General features: G+C 44.4%; 1 protein-coding gene across 3 annotated transcripts in view; it reads right to left on the bottom strand.

The window, feature by feature from the left end:
- The window catches only part of CCBE1 (collagen and calcium binding EGF domains 1), a 288,086-nt gene that overhangs the window by 24,662 nt on the left and 237,815 nt on the right, over positions 1-25,609 (bottom strand). For 2 of the 3 annotated variants that reach the window (XM_050767932.1, XM_050767934.1), the window contains 5 exons: positions 22,936-23,036; positions 16,285-16,405; positions 8,035-8,174; positions 7,901-7,936; positions 6,787-6,822 (listed from right to left, as the gene is read on the bottom strand). In XM_050767932.1, coding sequence (XP_050623889.1) covers positions 6,787-6,822; positions 7,901-7,936; positions 8,035-8,174; positions 16,285-16,405; positions 22,936-23,036 — 434 coding nt within the window. Of the gene's footprint in view, positions 1-112; positions 4,825-6,786; positions 6,823-7,900; positions 7,937-8,034; positions 8,175-16,284; positions 16,406-22,935; positions 23,037-25,609 lie in introns of those variants that run through there. The other variant, XM_050767935.1, reaches the window with a different exon arrangement.

Here is a 25,609-nt window from a genome sequence, read left to right as displayed (position 1 = left end):
TCCAGATTCCAGCTCTCAAGAGAAATGCACCTCTCCATCTCCTTGTTAACTGGGTAAAAAGATGACTTGCTTCACAAAACCAGGTGTCAGGACAAAACACAGTAGAGCCATGTAAGAAAAATAACTTTGTTATTAAGCATATACAATGATATCAAAAGTACGTCATAGTATCACATCCACAATTGTTTGAATGCTAGCTTGACTGTTATATGGACCTGTTACAAATAATGAACAACAGAGCTACTCCAGTACATGACTAGTCCCTGTGAAATAAAAACAGACCCATGGCACACATGAAATTCCTAAGGGGACTTGCTTTGATCCCCTGGGGAATAAGAGGGTCCTTTTCTATGATTTCCCTAGAGCAGTAACATTTGTTGAGGGAGCATGTGAAGTTCATGATTATATGCCTTAACAATCACAGTCATGGTGTGTTTTGTTTTCCAAATGGAAAATTATTTTTTGACTTGTTGTAAGATACAAATATTGACTGTGCCAGGAAAAAATTCATCTATTTCCCTGAACTCATTATTAATAACTTTAGATGGCTCTATTCTACTTGCTGTTTGGCCTGGATTCCTGCAATAACTTTCCTTTTCAGGAAGGTTATCTGAAAGATGTTAAGTCTGCAGACTGAGGCTGCTGTGGTGGTTTCTGAGGCACAGGCTGAGATGTGGGGAGAGACAGTGGGGAGTAACACCCAAAATATGATGGGGGAGTTGCTGCCTGAAAACCCACAGCAATGTCTGGCTTGGGGAAGCCTTCCCTTGCAGCCCTGGGAACAGGGCTCACCAGGCCCACAGTAATTATGAACCTTGGAAAGATGACCGAAGCCAGGGTGCTCTTCACTGGTATTTGGTGGGGTAATACTCCCCTCTCCTTCCTTCCAAAACCAATGAACATTTATTATTTACCTGTTGGGCTATGACACACCTGTCTGAGTTTATACAGTAGAAATGACTTCCTTTGGTCAATAAATCCTATGGCAGATGTTGGGCATTAACTCAGAAGGTGAGAAAAGGCACTATCCTCTCTGCAGCCCCACTCACTTTTGGCACAGTATAGGTTATAATTTCTCCCTCTGGAACTGGGAAGGGAGGGGGTGTTCCTAAACTAAAATGCATGCCGTCCATGTACTATTTTCTTTTTTCTTTTTTTGAGATGGGGTCTCACTCTATCGTCAGGCTGGAATGCAGTGGCGCGATCTTCGCTCACTGCAACCTCCACCTCCTGGGTTCAAGCAATTCTCCTGCCTCAGCCTCCCGAGTAGCTGGGACTACAGGCATGTGCCACCACGCCTGGCTAATTTTTTTTGTATTTTAGTAGAGATGGGGTTTCACCATGTAGGTCAGGATGGTCTTGATCTCCTGACCTCATGATCCGCCCGCCTCAGCCTCCCAGTGTTGGAATTATAGGCGTGAGCCACCGTGCCTGGCCCCATGTAGTATATTCTTAACAGCGTATTTTTTATTCCCATTGCTTTCCAAGAACAGAGGTAACTTAGGAGGTCCTGTGAAGGGGGTGCAAAAATCGAAGTCAACATTTCTACTAACAGGTTGAGGAGGTGTACAAACATCTTTTTCACTATAAAACATGAAATGCACTGTAGCAAATCTTACCCCAGAAATGGCTTTCCCATTAGGTTTTGAGCAGAAGTCCTATTTAAACAGTAAAGCTTTTTCTATCTAGCTAAAAGATACATTAGAAATAATGATGCCTTATGATGTCCTATCTTTGAAAAATAAAATTTGGGCATAAAGAGTACACATCAGTCTTGCAGTAGTCCAAGTTTTGAAAATCTGAGGATTAAAAATTATTTTCTAAATTAAGTTGGTCCAGCAGGTTGATGTTATAAAATACAGGTTACTATAAGTTTTGCTGGAGAATATTATCTGGAATAGTTTCATGAAATCCAGATAATACTACTTTCCATTAATTCTTTTAATATATTATTCTAGCCTATGGCCAAACATGCAGTTTGGTTGCATTTTATGAGCATTTCACAATAAAGGTCATATGTCTAAATACAGTTCACTGTCAAAGAAAAGGTATTAAAATTCCTCATTAAAAAAAATCACAGATGGACCTAGCCATCTCTCATACAGCTTGTGCATCATTGTGTGTGTGTGTGTGTGTGTGTGTGTTTTAAAAGCATTCATCCATTCACACCCTTTAAATACCATGCTCCACAAGCAGGCAAACATTAAATATATCCAGATGGAAATCAACAGCTGTTCACTTCCTCTCTTTATAAACCCGTGGTTGGCGTGACCTTCTGTCATGAATGTTGAATTTTGCAGAGAGAAGGAGGAAGAAAAGATGCTAGAAAAAGAGCACTAAGAATGTGTTTGCTTTCACTTTAAAAATGCTAGTGGACAGTCACCAGGAATTTTGCATAAATGAGACATAGAGGAGCAACGTGTTCATCAAAGACTCAGCCACACGCTGACATGAGTCCTGCATTTCCAACATGGTAGGAAGAAGGGAAGGAAGACTGCTGCCACTAGAGATTTGCAAAGCCCCTTCCTATCATTCTTAAGGGAGAAGACTGAAAGGTGGCATTCAAACACAACAAGAGGGATATTCTTTTTTTTTTTTTTTTTTTTTTTTTTTTTTTTTTTTTTAAGAGTCTTGCTCTGTTGCCTAGGCTGGAGTGCAGTAGTGCAATCTTGGCTCTGCCCCCGGGTTAAAGCAATTCTCCTGCCTCAGCCTCCTGAGTAGCTGGGATTACAGGCATGCACCACCACGCCCAGCTAATTTTTGTATTTTTAGTGGAGACGGGGTTTCACCATGTTGGTCAGGCTGGTCTCGAACTCCTGACCTTGTGATCTGCCCGCCTCAGCCTCCCAAAGGGCTGGGATTAGAGGCGTGGGCTACCATGCCCAGCCAAGAGGGATTTTCTTTAAGCAAGCTTTCACAGTAGTGGAGTTCAATGATGTGGGCTGAAAGGTGGAGGCAAAAAAGCCAAAAAGAAATAGGAAAGGACATGGCAGGATGGGAAATTCCAACATGAGCGAATATGAGTGTGAGAACGATCATTTGTGAAGCTCAATAGAAGAGTGAAAGTCTCCCGCAAAGGCAGATGAACAGCCACTTTGTGTGTCCAATGACAAAGTGGACTGTGAGTAACTTATAAGCTGCTCATTGGAACCAAGAGGACCCTCAACAACGTTACAAAGGAGCAGATCATCCTTCTGGTCTCTTGCTCCTGGTGCTTCTGAATGCACAACAAACCTTGGCAGGAACATGCTTCCCTTTGGGACCCAGAGGTGCTCTGAGAAAACACTCTAACTCACTAGGAGGTGGAGAAATAGACCCTTTTCTGAACTGCTTCTCACATGCAGGGGAAAAGAAATCAAAGAAAATGCCTGAAAGAACTAGAACTTGGACTAAATGAAAGAAGGAAAAAATGGGAATAGGAAGGAAGTTTTTGCAAACAAGGAAAACTACTGTTTTTTCTCCCCATCCAAGATAACTTTCAATAGTGTATTATTCTCAATATGTTGGTGGCAAGCTTGGTTGGCTCCAGACAAAAACTTGTAACACCCAAGGAGAGCAAATTTACCTACTGCTGCTGATGGCGTTAGTGAGGTCAACCCAAGCCAGCAACTTCCTTGCGGCCTTCAGCCCCACTGTGTATTGGTTCAGCCTGGATCATGGCACCTGCTCAGAACCAGGAATTCTGTGCCTCTCTCTAAGGTCAGCCACTTTATTGAACAAATAATCTGTGATGTATACAGCAGGCTCCACTCTTGATTAAACAGCTTTAAAATATTCTAGCAAACCAGAGCCCACTGTTTTAATGTGAATCCAGGCATTTCACTTTGTTTTTTGAAAAGAGGATTTAATCTTCTTCCCTAAATAGGATACTTACAGATAAGCATGGCATGAAACCTTAAGCACCATATTTGAATTTTAGAATGTGGCAATCTATGTAACAGTAAATATATGACTGCAATTCTTTTCTATCTTCTCTAAATGTCATTCAGTTCTCTCCTCTCTTTAATTGAATTTGGGAAACGTTTGACAAGGGCATACAATATTTAAAATCTACTGGAAGCACAAGGAAAAAGAATTCTCCACCAAAGTACATCTACACGTTTGTCCTCTCCACCCCTTTTTAACTGAAGAGCCCTAATTTTGATACTAGAGGAGTTACGGTCTATTCTGAATACACATCTTAGAAGTAGCCTCACATTTTCTTAGAGCTCACTTTGCCATTTTCCCTTTTGATACTCTGCCAAATTTTTAACTTGAAGAATTTATGATTTAAGACACTGTGAGAGTACCTAAAATCCAAAGTTCCTGGAAAAATAGGATGTAAATGAAAAGTTACAATGCAAACCACTCCAATGAACTCTTAGTAAGAAGCAGGTAAATCAATCATTCACTCCCATGTGTCTGCAGGCCTAGGAGGGGACTCTGAAAATAGTATTGTATCTGGAAGAAGAGGAATAGAGAGATGTCAGGAGAAGAGAAGAGAAAAATGTATGTTTTCTAGGTCTCCAGTGGTGTTTTTTTCTCTTTAGATGGTTTAACTGCAGGTGAGTTGATCTTTCTCTTCCTTTGGCATGACGGTGTTGGGATGTGCTATGGATAGAAGTCTCTGGGGGCTCTCAAGTCTCTTGTCTCAGTTCTTCTTGGGTGGTCGTCTCCAGAGCCCAGGTCCATGGCTTCTGGGTAGCTGGGAAATTCCTGAGGTAAAGGGAACTCCTCTGCTGAAGAGTGAGTCCGGTGCCCGAACACCTTTTCCTGCAGCTCAGTGATGTCATTGCGGATGTCAGCCAGCATAAGTAGCAGGAAATCGAAAGAACCAGGGGGTCCCTGTGTACATGGGAGGAATCAAAGCTAGAATATGACAGACAGCAATGGCCTCCGGGGCTCCATGACTTGACCTGCTGCTTGCTGGCAACTACTTTCTCAATAACTGTGCCCCAAATGGAGTCAATGTGAGGACTGCTACAGGAGCCTGGGGGTCCTCCACATTGTTTTCTAATTCTGTCACTTCTCAGATGAGCTTTGGTGATGTATTCACCTTTCCTCCCTCCTAACTCTAGGCTTTATCAAATCCAGTAGAGGAAAGAACATAAGACAACTCTCCTAAGTTACTTTCCAAAGCAGTCTGGAAGATGCTTATGAAGGCAGCAGAGCAGTGGTTAAGAGACTGGGGTTCTGTTGGGTTTGAATCTCATCTCTGCTGCTGCTTACTGTGTGGTCTTAATTTCTTGTGGTTCAGTTTCCATATCTGTAAAATGGGGATAATAATAGTCCCAATTTCATAGGGTTTTATAGGGTTCATAAGTGAGGATTTAAATAAGTAAATGCATGTAAAGCGCTTTGAACATAATATGTATTCAAAACATTATCTGGGCCAGGAGTGGTGGCTCACACCTGTAATCCTAGCACTTTGGGGGGCCAAGGTGGACAGATAGCTTGAGCCCAGGAGTTCAAGACCAACCTGGACAACATGGTGAAACCCTGTCTCTACAAAAAATATTAACAAAAATTTAGCCAGGTGTGGTGGTGGGCACCTGTGGACCCCGCTACTTGGGAGGTTAAGGTGGATGATCGCTTGAGCCCAGAAGGTCGAGGCTGCAGTGAGCCGAGATTGTGCCTCTGCACTCCAGCCTGGGTGACAGAGTGAGACCCTGTCTCAAAATTATTAAAATGTTTATAAGATGGCCGACTATAAGCACAAACTAAATGAGGTTGAGAGGATGTTGTAAAGACGTCAACTCCTCATCATCTAGGAAAGGTCCAAACAAAAGCTTCCTAATTTTTCTATGTCTTGAGTATCCTTTATCATCATATAGTATTTACTAAGCCTTAATTTTATAGAGTGCTGTGTGGGGCATGGTAAAAAAGAAATGCATAAACACGCATGTTCTGGGCTTGTCAGAAGTTTGTAATAAAATTGTTATCACTTCCCACAACTGCTGCAGCAGCAGCAGGCACTATGGAAGCAGAGCTTACATGGTAAAGCACTAAGACAGGCATAGGATTTTCATATCATTTGACCCTCACAATAGCCACTTGAGGGATGGCAGGTCAGATTCCACTATTGCCACTGCACAGGTGGGGGAATGATGCCCAGAGACCCTCAGTGATGTGCCGTGGTCAGAAAGCTAGCAGGTAGAAGAGTTGAGATGGGAACCCACGACTTCCACCTCTGTGGCCACAGCTTTTGGATTTCAGAAATGATACTTCTTCAGAAGCAGTGAAGTGGTTTGAATGTTCTGTGCTTCTGAATACTACTATTTCTCATTTTAAATCTCCCAGACACTATGCATATATGCAGCTAATTTCTTCTCAGATCCTAAACAGCCCTGCATGGTTTTGCGCTTTTTAAGAGGAGATGGGCATCTGACCGGCTAGGGTTGTAGCAGTGGCTAAATTCTCAAGTATGCAGAGTTATGATTTAAACCTATAGATTTCTTTCCTAGACCTTTCAAATGTTTTATGATACAGACTCATAAAACATTTTATGAGAAAACTTGGAAACAGACTCATGGCATAGTAGGGTTTTGAGCTTTAGGAAAGACATTTTAAATGAAGATTAGCCATGATAAAAGAAAAAACAACAACAGAAAACAAGTTTGAAAAATAAATCCAAACTAGCAGCTAAGGTCTTCTATGACTGTCTTCCTAACCACAAAGTTCTGCTCAGGTGAGCTGAGTGGCATCAGGAAGGGGCGGGCCTTTGCTACTAGACTGACCTATAGGCTCATCAGAGCTGCATCCCTGAGAATGTTCCCCTGGGGAAGCAGGACACAGAATGCTACTTACTGGAGACCCTCTGGGCCCAGGCGCTCCTCTCTCCCCCTAAAAACAGAAAGGCCAGGGTTAGCTTTCTAGAGCACATGGATACCACAACAATAGTCTCTATTTATACACCCACCATAACCACTTCCCTGCACAAAACAACAAATATTTTCTATAGAAAACATATGTAAAACTGAGCTGGACTCACGGGACCACTGATTTGAACAAGATTGCTTGGGTCAAGTGTTTCTCATTCTGATTTCCCTTGAGCCCATATATTTTCAAACCTTCCTGGCAAGAGGAATGTTCGTATTTCCCAGCAGCATGTGCAGTAACAAACTTTCTGAAATATCTCACACTGACTTCTTTGTGAGGCAAAAAAGAGAAGGCGGCTCTCAGAGGGGAACCACCCTGCTTGTAGAAAGAATGGAGCATCTCCTGTCCCTGACTTGAAAATCTCACAGAAATGGAAACACACAAAACGCTGTCCTGTAAAGCAACACTGGTTAAAGAGAAAAACACATGTGAGTATCACAATGCAGAGGCTCATTTAAAATTTATAGGGGTCATTTTTCCTATGACCGGTTGTGGTGGTGGTTTTTGTCTTTGGGGTTGGTTTCAGAATTTAAGAAAATGGCTTTTCAGATTTTGTTCCCAGCTTTGGGGAAAAAGTTGTATCTGGTGTCTGTGTCTCACTTTTGCTGCATGCAAAATGGGGATGGTAAACAGTAACTGGTAAGCTTTCCTCGATGTCAGTGCAAGAGGTAGAAAGTGAGAGACCTTCAGGCCAGGAGCGGTGCCTCATGCCTGTCATACCAGCACTTTGGGAGGCCGAGACGGGCAGATCACCTGAGCTCAGGAATTTAAGGCCAGTCTGGGTAATACGGTGAAACCCCATCTCTACTAAAAAATCCAAAAATTAGCCGGGAGTGGTGGTACATGCCTGTGGTCCCAGCTATTTGGGAGGCTGAGGCAGGAGAATTGGGCTTGAGCCCGAGAGGCAGAGGTTGCAACGAGCCAAGATTGCGCCACTGCACTCCAGCCTGGGTGACAGAGCAAGACCATCTCAAAAAAACAAAACAAAACAAAATCGAACGTGAGAGACCTTTAGCTTGTGAGGACCACTCATAAGGCTTACCTTAGAACCATCTCTTCCTGGTGCACCTGGTGGACCCTACAATACAAAAGGATCTGGTTTAACCACAGGGAAAAGCATGGGACAAAAACACATTTTCCCCCAAACAGGAAGTGGATCTCTGATAAGATACTGACCACAGGGCCCCTCCGGCCTTGTTTAATGTGGGACAGATCAGGAGATGGTCCCATGGGTCCCATTGAGCCCCGTGGACCGGGCTGCCCAGGAGGGCCTGGCATACCGGGGAAGCCTGGGCTCCCCTTTGGTCCTGGTGAGCCTGTAATCAAAGAACACCTCATTAGCTCACAGCACATGAGAAGGACGAAGGGCCCTGGCTAACAAGAGTCCCGGGCCCCTGCAGTCATTTCTCTTTGTACTCTCTCTGCCTTTGCCTTCTGACATCTGCATCAGGATGTCCCACGGGCATTTTAAACTTGATATGGTCAAAAGCAGCTTCCCCATCTTCCTCTCTTTTCACAGACCGCCAGTCACCCATCCACTCAAGCCAAAACCTGGAGAGTCTTCCTCTATATTTCCCCATTTCTGCAACCTCGTTTTTGAATCAGTGGCCAGCTCCTGTGCATTTTACTTCTTTAACATCTCACAGCTGTCTGCTCCCTTCTCTCCACTGGATCACAGCCGATAGTGGCCACCACAGCAGAGAAGTGGTGATCGCGGCAGGACAGCAGTTAAGAGACAGGTTTTAGCATCAGGGAGACTTGGGTTTGAATCTGACAAGTTGCCCGAGCTATCTGAGCTTTAGTTTCTCATCTCGTCTGTAAAGCTGGGCTAATAAAAATCTTCCTTATGGAGTAGTTGTATTCAATGAGATTTCAGATATACACACACCACTTAGTATAGTACTTCCCACATAGTACTAAAACAAATCTGTTAGGCCTTCCTTATATTTGCCTTGACTCTTGCCTCATTGCTAGTCTCTCTGCCCCCCCGCAGCCTTGTCTACCCCTCGCCCATTTTTGACATTTCTATAGGGATGACATATCTAAAACAAGTCTTACTATGTAACCCACCTACTTTCAACCTTTTGGTGCAGATGTCTCAAGGCACTGGGTGGGTCAGCAAACTCACTCTTTCTTGCACGCCCCAGAGAAATATCCCTTACTTCTTAGTGAGGGGTAGGAAATGTTCATTGGCCAAGATTTGCCAGGGATGGAAGGCATGCTGGGGGATGAGTCAGGGGATGTGGGGAAGATCATCTCACCCCAAGGCCCAGAAGCATAGGTCATGCTTAGGATTGCAGCTGGAGCAGGAGAACTGAAAATGTCCCCTTGCTCCACAATTCTAGCATGAAGTAATAGCAATCTACCACTGGCGGAAGGGCAACAGTGTGGGGACAGAACCCCTCTGTGGCACAGGTATGTGTGTGTAGAGGCTGCAGAAAGCTCAGAGTATAAACACTGAGAAAAATCCACTGGTAACCTAGGCATCCGCTAAGCATAAGGTAACAGCATCCTACCACTGGAGGAATTATTTGAAGACTGTGGAACACAAAGTAAATGTAGTGACAATAAGGCCAAAACCCAGCTGTTATTCAGTAGGCTGACTTGACTTCCCATGGCAGTGGCCTGACAAAAGAAGAGGGTACTCATCTCCAGGAGTGATAACTACATACCTCAGTCTCTACTGTTTCTCTGCAAATGATGTCTGGCATTCAATCCAAAACTTTCAGGCACATAGAAAAAAGGGCTGGGCACAGGGGCTCATGCTGTAATCCCTGCACTTTGGGAGGCTTAGGCGGATGGATTACCTGAGGTCAGGAGTTCGAGACCAGCCTGGCCAACATGGTGAAACCTCACCTCTACTGAAAATACAAAAATCAGCAAGATGTGATGGTGGGTGCCTGTAATCCCAGCTACTCGGGAAGCCGAGGCAGGAGAATTGCTTGAACCTGGGAAGCAGAAGTTGCAGTGGGCCAAGATTGCACCATTGCACTACAGCCTGGGTGACAGAGTGAGACTCCATCTCAAAAATAAAAATAAAACAAAAAAAAATTCAAAACAAAAAACCCATTGTCAAGTGATAGAAGTGATAGAACAATCAGCAGGACAAGCCTCAGAGGGGACCCAGATGTCGGAATAATGAGATATGGGCTTTAAAATAACAGTATGTGAAAGGGGCTGGTGGAAAAGATAAACAGCTTCTCTGAACAGATGAGGGATTTTAGCAGAGAGATGGAAATTAAAGGAAAAAAGTCAAATGGAAATATAAAATACAACATCATATATGAAAATGATATAAGCCCATCAGCAGACCGCTCGCAGCTGAGCAAAGACTCAGTGAACTTAAAGATAAGTCAATAGTTACTCAAAGAGAATCACAAAGAGGAAAATAAAATGAAGTATCCAAAAGAGGTGAGATAATATCGAACCATCTAAAATAAAACCCTACAGCGGCTCCCCTCTGCGTAGAGAATAAAGCTCCAACTCCTCAGCATAGTATCCTTGTTCATGCTTGTCCTTCTTGCCAGCATTTTTCCCACAATTGCCTCTTTCCTAATCGCCCCACAGTCCCATCCTCCCTGAATAAACCATGCCATGGCACACAATCCAGCTCCCACTATTCTCTCCTTTTGTGCCTTGTCTCCATCACCACAGATCACCTGTCTCCAAAAACATTTTAACATCTCCCCCGTCGTACCAACAACTATCATCAGACAGGCACAAAAATAGATGACTTGTTGTTAAACTTGGCATAGTCTCAGTGCTGTGTCGATACAGGCCTCTGAAAGCAAGAATTAACTGCTTACTTCATTGCACACGCTTGCAGTGTATCTATAGTATAATTTATGCATGTTTATATACATTCATGCACTGCACATGTGTTTTCTGTTTATGCATATCATTTTCTTCTGAGCATTCTTAACATTTAAAAATCGGGGCCAGGTGTGGTGGCACATGCCTGTAATCCCAGCACTTTGAGAGGCTGAGGTGGGCAGATCACTTGAGGTCAGGAGTTTGAGACCAGCCTGGCCAACATGGTGCAACCCCATCTCTACTAAAAATACAAAAATTAGCTGGGCTTGGTGGCACAGGCCTGTAATTCTAGCTGCTTGGGAGGCTGAGGCAGGAGAATTTCCTGAACCTGGGAGGCGGAGGTTGCAGTGAGCCGAGATTGTGCCACTGCATTCCAGCCTAGGCAACAGAGTAAGACTCCATCTCAAAAATAAATAAATAAATAAATAAAAATAAAAATTGGGAGATTTCATATAAAAATCTGGGTGCCTGGCTCTGGTTTCAAACAGGAAGCACAAAAACCGCAATTCCATCAGCAGCACAACCAACCAACTGGAGTTCTCAGTAGGGGCGGCCCCTTTACGTGGGGTGAGTGCTCTCCATTTGGTTCAGTTCCCTTGCTTCCGACTGCTCCTGCCCAGCTCCCTTCTACGTATCCATGCGACCTGCTCATCTCTGTAGAGGCTGAGGGGTTTTGTTTTTTAATTCTTTTCAGAGGCCTGTATTGACACAGCACTGAGACTATACCGAGTTTAACAAGTCATCTGTTCTCATGCCTGTCTGATAATAGTCGCTTGCATGTGTGCCAAAAAATGGTCATACCACCCTATTATGGAAGCTGATGGGGAAGAGTCCTTTAGGCGTCGTCTACGTTGACCCACAGCAGACAGAGTTGTAAACAGCCGCTTTGTATTGGGTTGGGTTTGCGGCGTTTCCCCACTTGTGTGTGGAACAGAGCATGTCTGCCCACACCGGGGACTCGAGGGGATATCTTGCCGGCTCAAGGGCCGTGGTTATGTATACTCTGGGGCAGCACCTGGGTGCAGACATCAGCATGTTCACCTCTGCTTTAGGCCTTGAACATCAGCTGGGGGGATAAGGGAAGAGACAGTGGGGACCTGGCGAGCATTTTTAAAAACTTGTGATAAAAAATACACAACACAAAATTTGCCTTTTTTTTTTTTTTTTTTTTTGAGATGGAGTCTTGCTCTGCTACCCAGGCTGGAGTGTAGTGCTGCGATCTTATCTCATTGCAACCTCCACCTCCCAGGTTCAAGCAATTCTCCTGCCTCAGCCTCCCAAGTAGCTGGGATTACAGGTGCCCACCACCACCTCTGGCTAATTTTTTGTATTTTCAGTAGAGACGGGGTTTCACCATGTTGGCCATGCTGGTCTTGAACTCCTGACCTCAAGTGATCTGCCCACCTTAGCCTCCCCAAAGTGCTGGGATTACAGGCGTGAGCCACGGACCCCAGCCCATCTTAACTATTTTTTAAATGTAGTGTTTAGTAATGTTAAGTACATTCCCATTGTTGTGCAACAGATCTCTGTAACTTTCTCATCTTGTAAAACGGAAACTCTAGACCACTGAATAACTCCCCATTTTCCACTCTGCTCAGCCCCTGGTAACCACTATTCTACTTTCTGTTTCTATGAATTTAATTATTTTAGATACCTTATATAATTAATGTGTCATTTTTTGACCAGCTTATTTCACTTAACCCAATATCCTTATGATTCATCTATATTGTAGCCTACATCAAAATTTCCATCTTTTTAAAGGCTGAATAATATTCCATTGTATGTGTATGTCACATTTTGTTTTTCCATCTTATCCATTGATGGACACTTGGGTTGCTTCAGCCTCTTGGCTATTGTGAAAAGTGCTGCTATGAAGATGGGTGTGCGAGCATCTCTTCAAGATCCTGCTTTTAATTCTTTGGGGTATATACCCAGGAGTGGGATTTCTGGATCTCATTTATAGATATAGTTATAGATATAGATATTTTTTGAGTTAGGGTTTCTGTTGCCTAGGCTGGCCTCGAATTCCTGAGCCCATGTGATCCTCCTGCTTAAGCCTCCTGATATGTTTAATTTTTTGAGGAATCTCCACACTCTTTTCCACAGTGAGTGAACCATTTTACATTCACATCAACAGTGCACAGGGTTCCAATTTTTCCATATCCTTGTCAATATTTATTTTGTTGGGTTTTTTCCCCCCTTTTTTTGAGATGGGGTCTTGCTCTGTCACACAGACTGGAAATGCAGTGTTATGTTCATGGCTTACAGTGGCCTCGACCTCCTGGGCTTAAGCCATCTTTTACACCTCAGCATCCTGAGTAGCTGGGACTATAGCCTGGCTAGCTTAAATTTTCTTTTAATTAGACAGGGTCTCCCTGTGTTTCCCAAGCTTGTATTTTTTCAAAAATAGTGGCCATCCTAATGGGTGTGGGGTGGTATCTCACTGTGGTTTTGGTTTGCAATGCTCTAATGATCAGTGATGTTGAGTATCTTTTAATATGGGTTTTGGCCATTTGTATATCTTCTTTGGAGAAATGTCTATTCAAGTCCTTTTCCCATCTTTTTTAATCAGTTGCTTTTTTTGTTGAATATTGAAGTTCTTATCTATCCTAGATATTAACCCCTTATCAGATATATGATTTACAATTATTTTCTTCCATCCTGTAGGTTGTTTTTGCCCTGTTGATTTTCGCTTTGAGACACAGAAATTTAAGTTTGATGTAGTCCCATTTATCTACTGCTTTTGCTGCCTATGCTTTTGGGGTCATATCCAAGAAATCGTCACCAAATCCAATGTCATAAAGCTTTCCTCTATGTTTTCTTCTAGGATTTTCATAGTTTTAGGGTCTTCCATTTCACTCTTTAATCCATTTTGAGTTAATTTTTGCAGATGGTGTAAGGTAAGGGTCCAACCTCATTCTTCTGCATGCAGAAGGACATTGTGTTTTAACCCATTTTAGATCATCAGCTCTGTGAGAGCTTGAATTGTGTCTTATTTATTAGCATATCCTCAGATAGTCCTGGATACATAGTAGGCTGCTTAGTAAATGCTTTTTATTAAGTGATTGCATTGAAGAGACTGAGAAGATTGCTATGCTATACTTGTCTCATAATTGTTCTTTTAAACGCACATAATAATTACTTTTTGACCATACCTAACGCCTAGTACTGACAGAGCAGTGACAAGATGGAATGACACTCAGACTCCAGCACATGAAACAAAGAAACAGATACTTTAGACTTTTCATATTTAGATAAGTCTTTTTTAGTACACAGAATAATTAAGCCAAAGTTAAAAGCAGTCAGTGTTCCATCCAAACATGTCTCATACCCCTACTCTTAATACTGGTTCCAGGTATATCTACAATGAGTTTGGAAAGGGTGCCAGATCTCTCCTTTTACTAAATATTTTACCTCCAGTAGCACATAAAAGAGGCCAGAGATATCTCAGCTAGATTTACATAGTCAGTCCACTACAGAGATCATAGTATGTCAAGTGCCTTTGAAATGTGGGCCTTTGATGTACAAATGGTAGCACCTTATATATGGCAGTGGAGGCCAGAAAGCAGCAGCCGCCCCCTTACCACCAAAGCTAAACAGATTCCAACCCAGAGTAGTTTCCTGTATTGGTGCTCCAGTCTGATTCACCACAGGCCTCGGAACTGGACTTTAATTTAAGGGCGAGAGAAAGCCTATTAGCTTTCTAGCTTCCCTACTAAGTCTCAATGGTGGGTACCACAAACACTGAAAGTTAAGAGAGAGAAGGAAATGGGTTTGGAATGTCCCCATTCAAAGGCTGGGTATGTTGCAAAAGCTTATTCATCCTCAATCACTCTCTGCTCCATCAAGGACCCTGGACAGCTCAAACCATGTTGTAAGCCAGATGGCAGCATTGGAGTAGCAAGCTTGCAAGGCATTTATTAAGCAAGACAGCCAGTGGCTCCCCTGCTCCTACAGTTGGTTTTGTTCTAGTGATCTAGAGCCTGGAGTTGACTTCCTCCAGAGAAGCAAAGCAAGAGCATTCTCTTAGAGGAGAGTGGAGAGCACCGTGCTAGGAAGCAGTTTATAAGGAGAGATGCCAGTCTCTTTAGAAGCAGCCAGAGGGGGCCTGTGTGAAGCATTTGCTGGAGAAAACTCCACCATGACCCAGAGTACCTCAGGCCAAGGGAATGAACGAAGAAAAACCAAATCCTGAACCATCTTATTCTCTGGACGGACTGAGATCCAGGTTTGTGTTTGAAGAGTTCAAGACATAAGTGGAGAGGAAACACACCAACCCTCTGTGAAGAACTCTGACCTTTTGTTCTTGCTGACTTTCCAACTGAAAATCCACCTGTGTCCTTCTTCTCTGGGCAATTTCTACCAGTCTCCCACGTCCAGATCAAACCTAAATGCCGCTGACCATTGCAGGCTACAGTGCTCACTCCCTACCAGCTCCCACAGCAGGAAGCATCTGTGCACTTACCTGGAGGGCATGTGGATACTGTTTTATTTATTTGCATTGGCTCTGTATGTCTGGTCTTCCCAATTCGGATGTCAAGAGGTCATTCATAACACCTAGCACACCGCTAAGCAATGATAGCCAGGGATAAGGCACTCAAAGGTTTAGAATCATTTGCTAACATTAATGTCATTTCCCTTACCAGTGTGGAGAAAAAAATCCATTGCTCTATCTGTGGAGGTACTCAAAATATAAAATAACTTGGAACTACTTTTTTAAGTTCTCATTGTATATTTCCCGATGAAATGATAGGATGTTTGGGATTTTCACCCAATTAATAAGTGTGAATCTTCAGGAACAGCATACTGAATGAAAGAAGCTGAAAGTATACATTCACAAGAACATATATATATATATATATAAATTAAAATATTCCAGTGATATGGAGTTCTAGAACAGGTGAGACCACAGTGAAAGAAAGCAGTTCAGTGTCTGCCTAGACCAGGGGTTGGGGAAGCAGACACATGCACATGGACACAAGGGAGATTTCTAGGGTGATAGAAATGTTCTATATCTTGAAATGTAGGATAGGAGTTAGATGGGTAAATACATTTGTTAAAACTCAAACTGTAATTTAAACGAGTACATTATATATCACCTGTATGTCAATACAGTCGACTTGGAAAAACGTATAGCTAGGTATAAAAATAAATATAGGTATAAATATGCAAACAAATAAGGGAAGGTAGAAGGAAGACTGGGGAGTAGCAGGAAGAGGCTGGCTCTGAGTTGTTAGAATTGGGCGAGGAGCCCCGAGCAGGGGGGCTTCATAATACTGTTCCATTTTTGTATATGTTAACATTTTTCCAGAAAAAAGTTTAAGATAGTTTTCCTTTTTTTTTTTTAACTTAAAATGATCTTTAGGAACCTTATCCAATCCCAGGACAATGACCTTTTTCTCCCAAATTGCTATTGGCTATGAGGGTTTCTCAGGCTTGAGGGGCTATTTCCCAAGGTCCTCTCATTGCCTGGGTGTGTGGCAGCCCTATGGACACCTGCCTCGTTTCTCCTCGATGGAAGCTGGAGAACACTGTCCAGCCCCCAGCAAATGTGAGCTTTTGGAAGGCTTTTTCTGATGGTGATCACCCTCCTGTGCCCTCCTCTACACTCACCAGGTGGGCCCTGGCCCCCAGGCAGGCCAGGAGGTCCAGGAAGGTAGGCGTTTGAGGCCAGCACCTTGTCACCGGTGATATACTTGCCCAGGTCAGCTGCATTGTTGGGGAGCAGCGCAATCTGCAAGGAGAAGAGGAAGCCTCGGTCAGGAAGCAATGGCAGGGGAGAGCCTCAGCATTTGTCTTGGTGGTAGAAGCTGCAAAGCCTTTTCATGAGACATATGTATATACTTTTTACTAGAGCTAGTTAGAGCTCAGAGAAACCATAAAGAGCCTCTTTCTAAACCTAGAGGCCTTCTAGGGCAAACAACTTGCACGACATTACTCAGCTAGTTAGTAGGTGAGCTTAGATAAGCTCCAGATGGCCTACATATCACTGGAACTCATTATTATCATAATTAATAGGATCTACTTATTTCACACTCTCAATTTGTTAATTATCTATTTTATGTCTCAAACATTTATTGAACACCTACTATGTACAGGTCCTGTGCTTGGTTCTATGGCTATAGTGGTGACCAAGACATGGTCCCTGCCCTTAAAGAACTCTCAGCCTTGGGAGCCAGGACCGAGAATGTGGCTGACGGTTCCCCTGCACACCCGGAGCTGACCTTCAGTATAACTGGGCAACAGTGACTGTGGTGGTTGTAAAACGCGTCCACAAATTCTTTGACACTTTGTGATCATGTGAGTCAATTCTCCTCAGTAAACTCCCTTTAATATATACAGCTGCCCCATTAGTTCTGTCCCTCTAGAGATCCCTACTACAATTCCCCTGTGACTGTCACTCAGAATTCAGTAGGGATGACTGTAAGAATCAAAATCTTGTGCAACCTGAAAGTCAGCTTTGTACAATTTCAAGTCAGGGCTCATGATTTAGAGTCACCACTGTGTTCCTGGGATACATTTAAAATGGTGCTGACATCATTGTGTCATAGCAATAGACCACCACAACCTGCAAGTGGGTACCTGTGGCCCTGGGGAGGAAGAGGAGTGAACCAGTGAATGAGGGAAATGGATCAGTCAATCTACTGCAACCTTGAGGCAATGGGTCAACACTGGCAGCTGAAGCCTGATGCAATTTTATCATCTGCTTCCAACTGAGACACTGAAACATGGATCCCACCCTTGGGCGTTGGCATGAGGCAGACTTACCTTTAAATCTCAGCCCTGCCACATTCTACCTGTGGAATCTTGGGTAAGCTACATAGCCTGGATTTCCTCATCTATAAAATGGGGATGGTAACAGCCACCTAGAAGCACTGCTGGAGGGTTAAAGTGATGTTGTGTTTAACGTGCCTGACTCAGTGTCCAGCCATTGTCATAGACCCAGCAGAAATACTGTCTGGGGGCCTAGGCACTGTGGCTCATGCCTCTAATCCCAGCAGTTTGGGAGCCCAAGGTGGGCGGATCACTTGAGGTCAAGAGTTCGAGACCAGGCTGGCCAACATGGTGGAACCCTGTCTTGACTAAAAATACAAAAATTAGCTGGGTATGGTGGTACATGCCTGTAGTCCCAGCTACTCGGGAGGCTAAGGCAGGTGAATCGCTTGGACCCAGGGGGTGGAGGTTGCAGTGGGCCAAGATTGCACCACTGCACTCCACTTCAGCCTGGGTGACAGAGGGAGACTGTGTCTCAAAAAAAAAAAAAAAAAAAAAAAAGGCTGTCTGAGGGCTGCTCCTGGCTTTGTTCCTAAGTAGCTGTGTAACTTTGGTAAGTCCCTTCATCCTTCATTTTCAAATCTACAAAATGTGCAGCTTCAACACATGATCAAGTCTTCATATTTAAAATTTTGTAAACAGAACCTCAGGATGAGACCTGCACACAGATGGGCTCCAGAGATGCTCCCCTATTCCCCACCTATTTCCCGCAGTCCTCTTTGCTTGGTTTGGCCTCTTGTAAAAGTTACGAGGTAAGGTGGCAAACGCTGACCTCAGTGTCCCGGCTGACCTCCTGCTGGGTGGCTGCATCCTGGCTCCCTTCAGCCCCTCCGTGCAGTAGCAGAATGAGTGCAGAGTGAAGGCACTGGTACTTTAGAGGTGGCTGTCCAGAATCTCTGGCCCCACTTTCTGCATAAACACAGCAGAAGATGGGCTGTGGGATGCTAGGAGTTTGGGAGGAAGGTTGTAGTAATGTAGAAAGAGTCTGCATTTCCCCCGGATTCCAGTCAATGGAATTATACGTATCATTTATCTCATACTAGCCTTTGTAAGAGAGCTTCTGCCTCAAAGAGCCGTTGGGATGAATCCATGAGATGCCTCTTGTAAAGCATTTTGTAGAGTGCTAATAAATAATATTTTTACTTGCTAAACATTTGTAGAGCTCTTTCTAGATGGATGGCACTGTTCTCAGTTCTTTGTGAATATTAACCTTTTATTGTCATAAAATCTTTAGGCAGTAGGTATTAATGTCCTTTTTAAAAAGTAGAACTGAGGCACAGAGAGGTTAAGTAACTTACCCAGAGTCATACAGCCAGCAAATGGTGGGTCTAGAATTTAAACTTAGCCAATCTGCTTCCAGAATCTGTGCTCCTAACCACTAAACCAAGTGGCAACCTACAGTCACTTTTAAAATTTTTTTTTCGACACAGTCTCACTCTGTCATCCAGGCTGGAGTGCAGTGGCGCAATCTCAGCTTACTGCAACCTCCGCCTCCCAGGTTCAAGTGATCCTCCTGCCTCAGCCTCCCGAGTACCTGAGATTACAGGCTCCTGCCACCACACCCAACTAATTTTTATATTTTTAGTAGAGATGGGGTTTCACCATGTTGGCCAGACTGGTCTCAAACTCCTGACCTCAAGTGATCTGCCCTCCTTGGCCTCCCAAAGTGCTGGGATTACAGGCATGAGCCACTGCTCCGGGTCTACAGTCACTTTAACATGGATTCCCAATAATCCTGGGAAGACCCATTTTACCAGCAGCAGAGGAAACCACAAATTATTGAGAAGCCATATAACCGCCTGAGGCAAAGGTGGCGCTAGAGCGAGCAAGTGCAGCCATCACGCTGCAAATCTACTCACTTGAAATCTTAGGGGCCTCTATATTCTCAGGCCTGACTGTTGGCCCTACTCCATTCGGCCATCGTTTGCTGATTTAACACCGTTGGCACGGTTTCCCCACAAGACAGTAAGTGCCAGGCCTCTCTTTCTGGAGTCTCCCTTCCCAGGGGGACTCTCTGCAGCAATTTGACTCTCAAATCCGATAGCCCCTGCTGCCAGAACACAAGCAACTTAAAAAAAAAAAAAAATGGAGAGGAGAGTTGGCTCTTAATTTTAAGTGCTCTTGTGGGACAGAGACCCATCTGAAAGGGAAATGACAGGCATCTCATCTATCCCCACATTGTCCCTTTCTCACCACATCACTTGTTTTCTTCCCACACCACAGAAGAAGTGGTGGAGGTGGAGGCACTGAGGTCTATACAGCATTTAAAAACATGTTTTTATTGCAAAATAAAGCAAAGAACCTGGAAACCTCACAACACAAATATAACACTTGCTATATATAGCAAACTGTTATAAAGCAAGCACCCCTTTAGGTGCAGCAAACCACCATGGCACACATTTAACCTATGTAACAAACCCGCCCAGCCTGCACATGTGCCCCAGAACTTAAAAATGAAAGTAAGCACCCTTTTAAAGAACTCCCGAATCAATCAACAGAACTTTGCCAGCCACCCCGGACCCCCTCCTTCCACGTGCCCTATCCCAATCAGTCTCCTCTCTTCCCCAACAAGTCACCACTTTCCTTTTACAGTAATCACTTCCTGTGTTTTTAAAAATAATGTATCACCCAACTGTGCATACCTAGACATTATGGCTTAGTGTTGCTCATTTGAAAAGCGATAGGTCTTTTAAGTTTCCTGTTGTCTGCAGACTGCCAGAACCCAGGGCATGTGACCTGTTGTGTTCCCCACGGTTGGAACGTTGCCGACTGGACATTCGTGGTGTGGTTCAACGTGTTTAAACAGCATTTTATGCTGTGGGGTTGGCCATGGTCTAGGACTGCTGGCATTTCCTTCTTGGCTAATGTTTATTTGGGCAGATGTCCTATGTTCTTTTGTGAACAAATGGCATTAGCAGCAGCAAGACGACATTAAAAACCAACTGACAGGCCGGGTGTGGAGGCTCATGCCTATAATCCCAGCACTTTGGGAGGCCAAGGTGGGTGGATCACAAGGTCAGGAATTCAAGACCATCCTGGCCAACATGGTGAAACCCTGTCTACTAAAAATACAAAAAAATTAGCCTGGTGTGGTGGTGGGCACCTGTAATCCCAGCTACCCAGGAGGCTGAGGCAGAGAATTGCTTGAACCCGGGAGGCGGAGGTTGCAGTGAGCCAAGATCGCACCATTGCACTCCAGCCTGGGCGACAGAGCGAGACTCTGTCTCAAAAGCAAAACAAAACAAAAACAACAACAACAAAAAACCAACTGACAATCCAAACACTGGCACCAGAGTAGAAGTGAGAGGACCTAGGTTTTAGGCCTGCCCTCTTGGACAGTTACTTCACCTCTCTGAGACCATCAGTATCTTTTCCACGGGGTCATGGTGCTAATTAAATGTGATTCTGGATATAACGCTTTCTAGGCTGTAGAATGCAAGACATTCTAATAGGAACCTTTAGAAATGAGTTGCTCCTCATAACATTCGATGAAAGTCTGCATTGGCTTGGGATTGCCACAGTGCATTTGCAGAAAGATTTTGCTATAAGGTAGAACGACTCTAGTCCAGCTCAATTGCGTAAGAGTTACTGGAGTATTAAGACGACCTTGTGGATTTTTATATAGCTCTCCAGCAGGGTCTTTGAGGGTGACAAGTATTTCAATGCAAGTTTCTCCACTTCTTTTAACATTTTTATTTTTATGCATCACAAAAAAACATGGCAGGGAGGTTAAGGGAAAACCACACATTGATTTAGCAACTGCATTTCTGAACAACTTGTGATATTTAGCCCCCTTGTTCCTAATCTTGGCTGGAAATAAATTCCCTAAGGCACATAGATTATTTCCAGGGAAGGAAATAATCTATTTATTTATTTCCAGGGAGGGTAGCTTTATGTCGTGAGAGGTACACCTGGAGATATTGATCAACTGCCTGCCCCAAGCCCTTCCGGCTTATGAAATGCAAACTTACTTCTTCCTGGAATCCTTCTCTGGGTTTGTTTAATACAACTAACATCAACCTAAGCTCAAACTGGGGATATCTGTGTTGGATGTATTTATTTCTGTCTCTGTGTTTATAGTGATAGACAAGGTTTTCTGCCTAGTCTTCCTATTAGGATCATAAGCTATTTAGGGTTAAATCTATGTTTTATTCATAATTATCCATCAGATATATACATGTTTCCGTTAAGCAGATCATGTCGTCAGTGTTGTAAAAAAAGGCTTGCAAACCATTTCTCTTCTCAGCCTGTTGATTTACTGAACTGGTAGCTGTGGTTTTCATTACGGGCTTGCTGCATGTTTGTTGAACATGGGAAAGAGATACCATCTCAGACTTACTCTCAAGCCCTTTAGAATCACTGGATGCCAAAGTTCAACAGGGCAGATACACCTCTCTGATACGCTAAGAGTCTTGAGTGGGAGCAGTTAAACAAACCAAGAAGATTATGTTTCATCAGTGTAAGGGTGACTTCTGAGTCACTGACAAACTAGCAAATTAAGCCATCTTAGGTACAATAAATACTGTTTATATGGGTCCAGGACAGTTGTTCAAGAAGTCAGATCGCCAGATCCATACTGGGCCATTACTCACAGCAGAACGGTGTTACTAGAAATCTGTTATACTGTCAGGCATTCACACAGCCTTTTACAAAGTGCATTGGCCCTCATCTTTGATGACATGAAGTTCCCACAGGGCTGCTTTTCTAGGTGCAGGGAGCTCAGAAAGGGCACAGGCTATAATTTTTAAAAGTGAAAAAGAAAGCTACTGCAGAAATTCCTTACGAGCTTATGGCAGTTTATAGAGACAATATTCTCCATAAATAATATACAGATCTTAGATAAAACAGAATCACATAGGTCTTTCCCAGGACACGTATGGAAATTTGATTTTCGAGTTGGAGTTTCGCTCTTGTTACCCAGGCTGGAGTGCAATGGAGTGGTCTCAGCTCACTGCAACCTCCGCCTCCCAGGTTCAAGAAATTCTGCCTCAGCCTCCCAAGTAGCTGGAATTACAGGTGCCCACCACCATGCCCAGCTAATTTTTGTATTTTTTAGTAGAGATGGGGTTTAACCATGTTAGCTAACCATGTTAGCTTGAACTCCTGACCTCAGGTGATCCACCTGCCTCAGCCTCCCAAAGTGCTGGGATTACAGGCGTGAGTCACTGCACCCGGCTGGAAATTTATTTTATGAGAAGTTGCAATAGCTATAGCTCACCCTCTCTATGGCTTTGCCACGTGTCCCTTACCTAGTGTTGATTTTAATAATCGCCTCTGCAATCCCTTGCCATCATTGTGTCCTGTTGCCCCTTGGATGGCTCTGAGGGTGGGCAAAGCATCCCAAATCCATCCAAACCTCACTGGCATCAACTGCGTGAATGCTCAATGTGGATAATTTATTTTCTTATCATTTGTAAATATCCTTCCACCTGGCCTTGGCCAAGCCCTCCTTCCATCACGCATCATCGTTCCCACCCCAGCGGCACGTACCTTTTGCTTCAGCTGCAGCACGGTCTGCTTCATCTGGTAGAACTCCTTGCACGTGGCACAGCAAGTTCCAGCTTTCACCGTGTTCTCAGACTTCTCATGGCCTGAGAAAGGAGATGGGCTCAGTCCTGTCTGGGAGGCTGGATGCAAGCCAGACTCAGACAGCATCGGGAAGGGTGGTCCCAGGGACAGAGCGGCTGACAGCGGGACATGTGAGGGCTCAGCTGTGGGTGATTTTACAGCTCTCGGGTCCTGCCAGCACGCTCCAGGGTCACGGAAGAGTGGGGGACAAAGAGAGAGGGTTGCTGCTAGAAGTTGAGCTCAGCTGTTCCTATTTAGACATGCCAGGAAGACCCTGATCTTCCTTTCATGTGTGAAAATGCGTACCACGGCCCTTTTATCAGTGCTTTTCCAGAAGGCAGGCTCTATAAATCTGACATGATTTATACTCCTCTGAAAGGGCTAATGTTCACACATTATAAATATTCCCCAAGCTCAGGCACTGGGCCTTAAAGTTGCCTTTATCACCTCTGCTAATCCAATTCTTCAAAGGGAGCACAGCAGTGGGCTGGGAGCTGACCTCACTGATGCTTGAGGCCAGGATAGGAAATGCCCCAGACACTTCGCCACCCCATCTGGGGCCACTCGCAACAGCAACAGAAAGGCAGTCGGGCCCATCCACTGCAAAGGGTCCCAAACCCCAGCTGTAGAACATTAGGTGCTCCATGGGCTTTTTGTAAAAACATTCTTTGCTAAAGGAAAACTGGGTGAAGTAAATAGTGATCTGGCCAAGAATACAGACAGCTCTCTTTCTCCTGGCACTGGAATGGGCTACTTAACCCTGCATGCTGGGAAGACCAGACACCTGGGTCACCTCGCTGCTGAGGACCTTGCACAGACTGCCAAGGTGTGTGCCAAAGGTGGCAGCAGTGTGGGCTGAAAGTGCTAGGTTGAGGGTGTTTTGTTTGGGCAGGCAGGACAGTCTGACACCCAGGGAAGCATAAACTCTCCTCGCTTAACAGCCCTTTGGCGTTGGGCCAGGTGTGCTGTTTGTGTGACATAATAACCACGACTATCTAGAACGCAGACTGGGGAAGTCGGTAACGCGTGACCATCTCTTGTGCTTCCTGGCCCGTATCATTTGCTTCTTACTGTTCCTCTCTTCTGCAAAGCCCTCTGTTCCATCTCCACTTGTTGAACCCCACCAAGATGCAGATCAAATGTTCCATGAAGCCTGCTCTCAACCCACAGAAGTCTGAAAATCAGGCAGCATTTACTGTGTGTCCCTCCCACTCACAGGCTGGTCTTCTAGGCTTCCCTGGAGAGCGGTTCTTAGGGCACATGCCAGTGTGTAAGCTGCCTAAGAACGAGGCTCACTTCTTGGTATCTCACATAATGGATGCTCACAAAATGTTTGGGAAATGGGTTGTTACAGGTTGAATTGTGTCCTGTTTGCCAATTCACGGGAAGTCCTGATTCCCAGTGCTTTAGAATGTGACTTTATTTGGAAACAGGATCATTTCAGATAAAATTAGTTAAGATGAAGTTATACTGGAGTAGGGTGGGATCCTAGTCCAATATGATTGGTGTCTTTATACAAAGGGGAAACTTGTACACAGGAAGAATGCTATGTGAAGACGAAGGCAGAGGCGAGAGGCAGTGGAAGCCAAGGAACACCAAAAATTGCCTGCCGATGACCAGGTGCTAGGGAAAGCCATGGAATGGATTGTCCTGCACAGCTGTTAGAAGAAACCAACGCTGCTGACACCTTGGACTTCTAACCTCAGACCAGAGGCAAATTTCTGTTTAAGCCACTTAATTTGTGGCGTTTTTCTATGGCAACCCTAGGAAATGGACACTTGAATGGATGGAGAGATGGGCATGAGGGCAGCCCACATGTAGGCGAAACTTCCTTACACAGCCCGGCTGCCCAGTCCTCTCCCTGGTGACATATGCAGTGACCAGGGCTTCTGCCCTTTGGGAGGTGAGCAGGCCCAGAGGCAATCTGGCAGCTGAGGTCTCAGACTGTGCACCCTCAGCACAGAACAGCAGGCAGTTTCAGAGCTTACCTGCTGCACTGCTATCCCTGCACCATGGGAGACCTGGTATTGGCAGCACCCAAGCTAAGCACACATTTCTCAAGCCAGCAGGTTGACACAAATGATGCCACGCTGTGTAGTTGAGTTGCCACAAGTAACAGTGTAATTATTGAATATGCAGTATCAACGTAGCTCTTCAGGCAGGTTTTGAATGTGTAATTGGAGAAAAACACTTGAATCTCTGCAAAAGTGGCAGTTTTAAAAAATCCACTTTATGTGTAACCAACATAACAGGGCCATCCTTTTAATGCCTGCTTTCTAGGCGAATTCCCATAGCTTCCTCACCTGTACTCCCTTCAGTTGGCACACTGGAGGGATGGTTTTGACTCACTGCAGCTGTGTGACAATGAGCTGAGCAGTAAGGGGGAACAGGGAAGGTCTTGTATCAGAGATGGTAGAGTGAACTGATTACCAGTACAAACTTGAGTCCCATTGTTCTGGATGCAGGTACCATCTCTGTCACTGAATAGGCTCAGCGACCTTGGGCAGGTTACTTGGCCTCCACAAACCCCACTTGCCTCGACCATAGCCCTGGAATTACAATTCCTGCCACATGTGCCTGCTGTGATGACTGGGCA

The sequence above is a fragment of the Macaca thibetana genome, chromosome 18, assembly GCF_024542745.1.
Source record: "Macaca thibetana thibetana isolate TM-01 chromosome 18, ASM2454274v1, whole genome shotgun sequence".
NCBI classification, from domain to species: domain Eukaryota; kingdom Metazoa; phylum Chordata; class Mammalia; order Primates; family Cercopithecidae; genus Macaca; species Macaca thibetana.
Note: the sequence above shows the minus strand (reverse complement) of the source record. Positions and strands in the feature narration are given on the sequence as shown.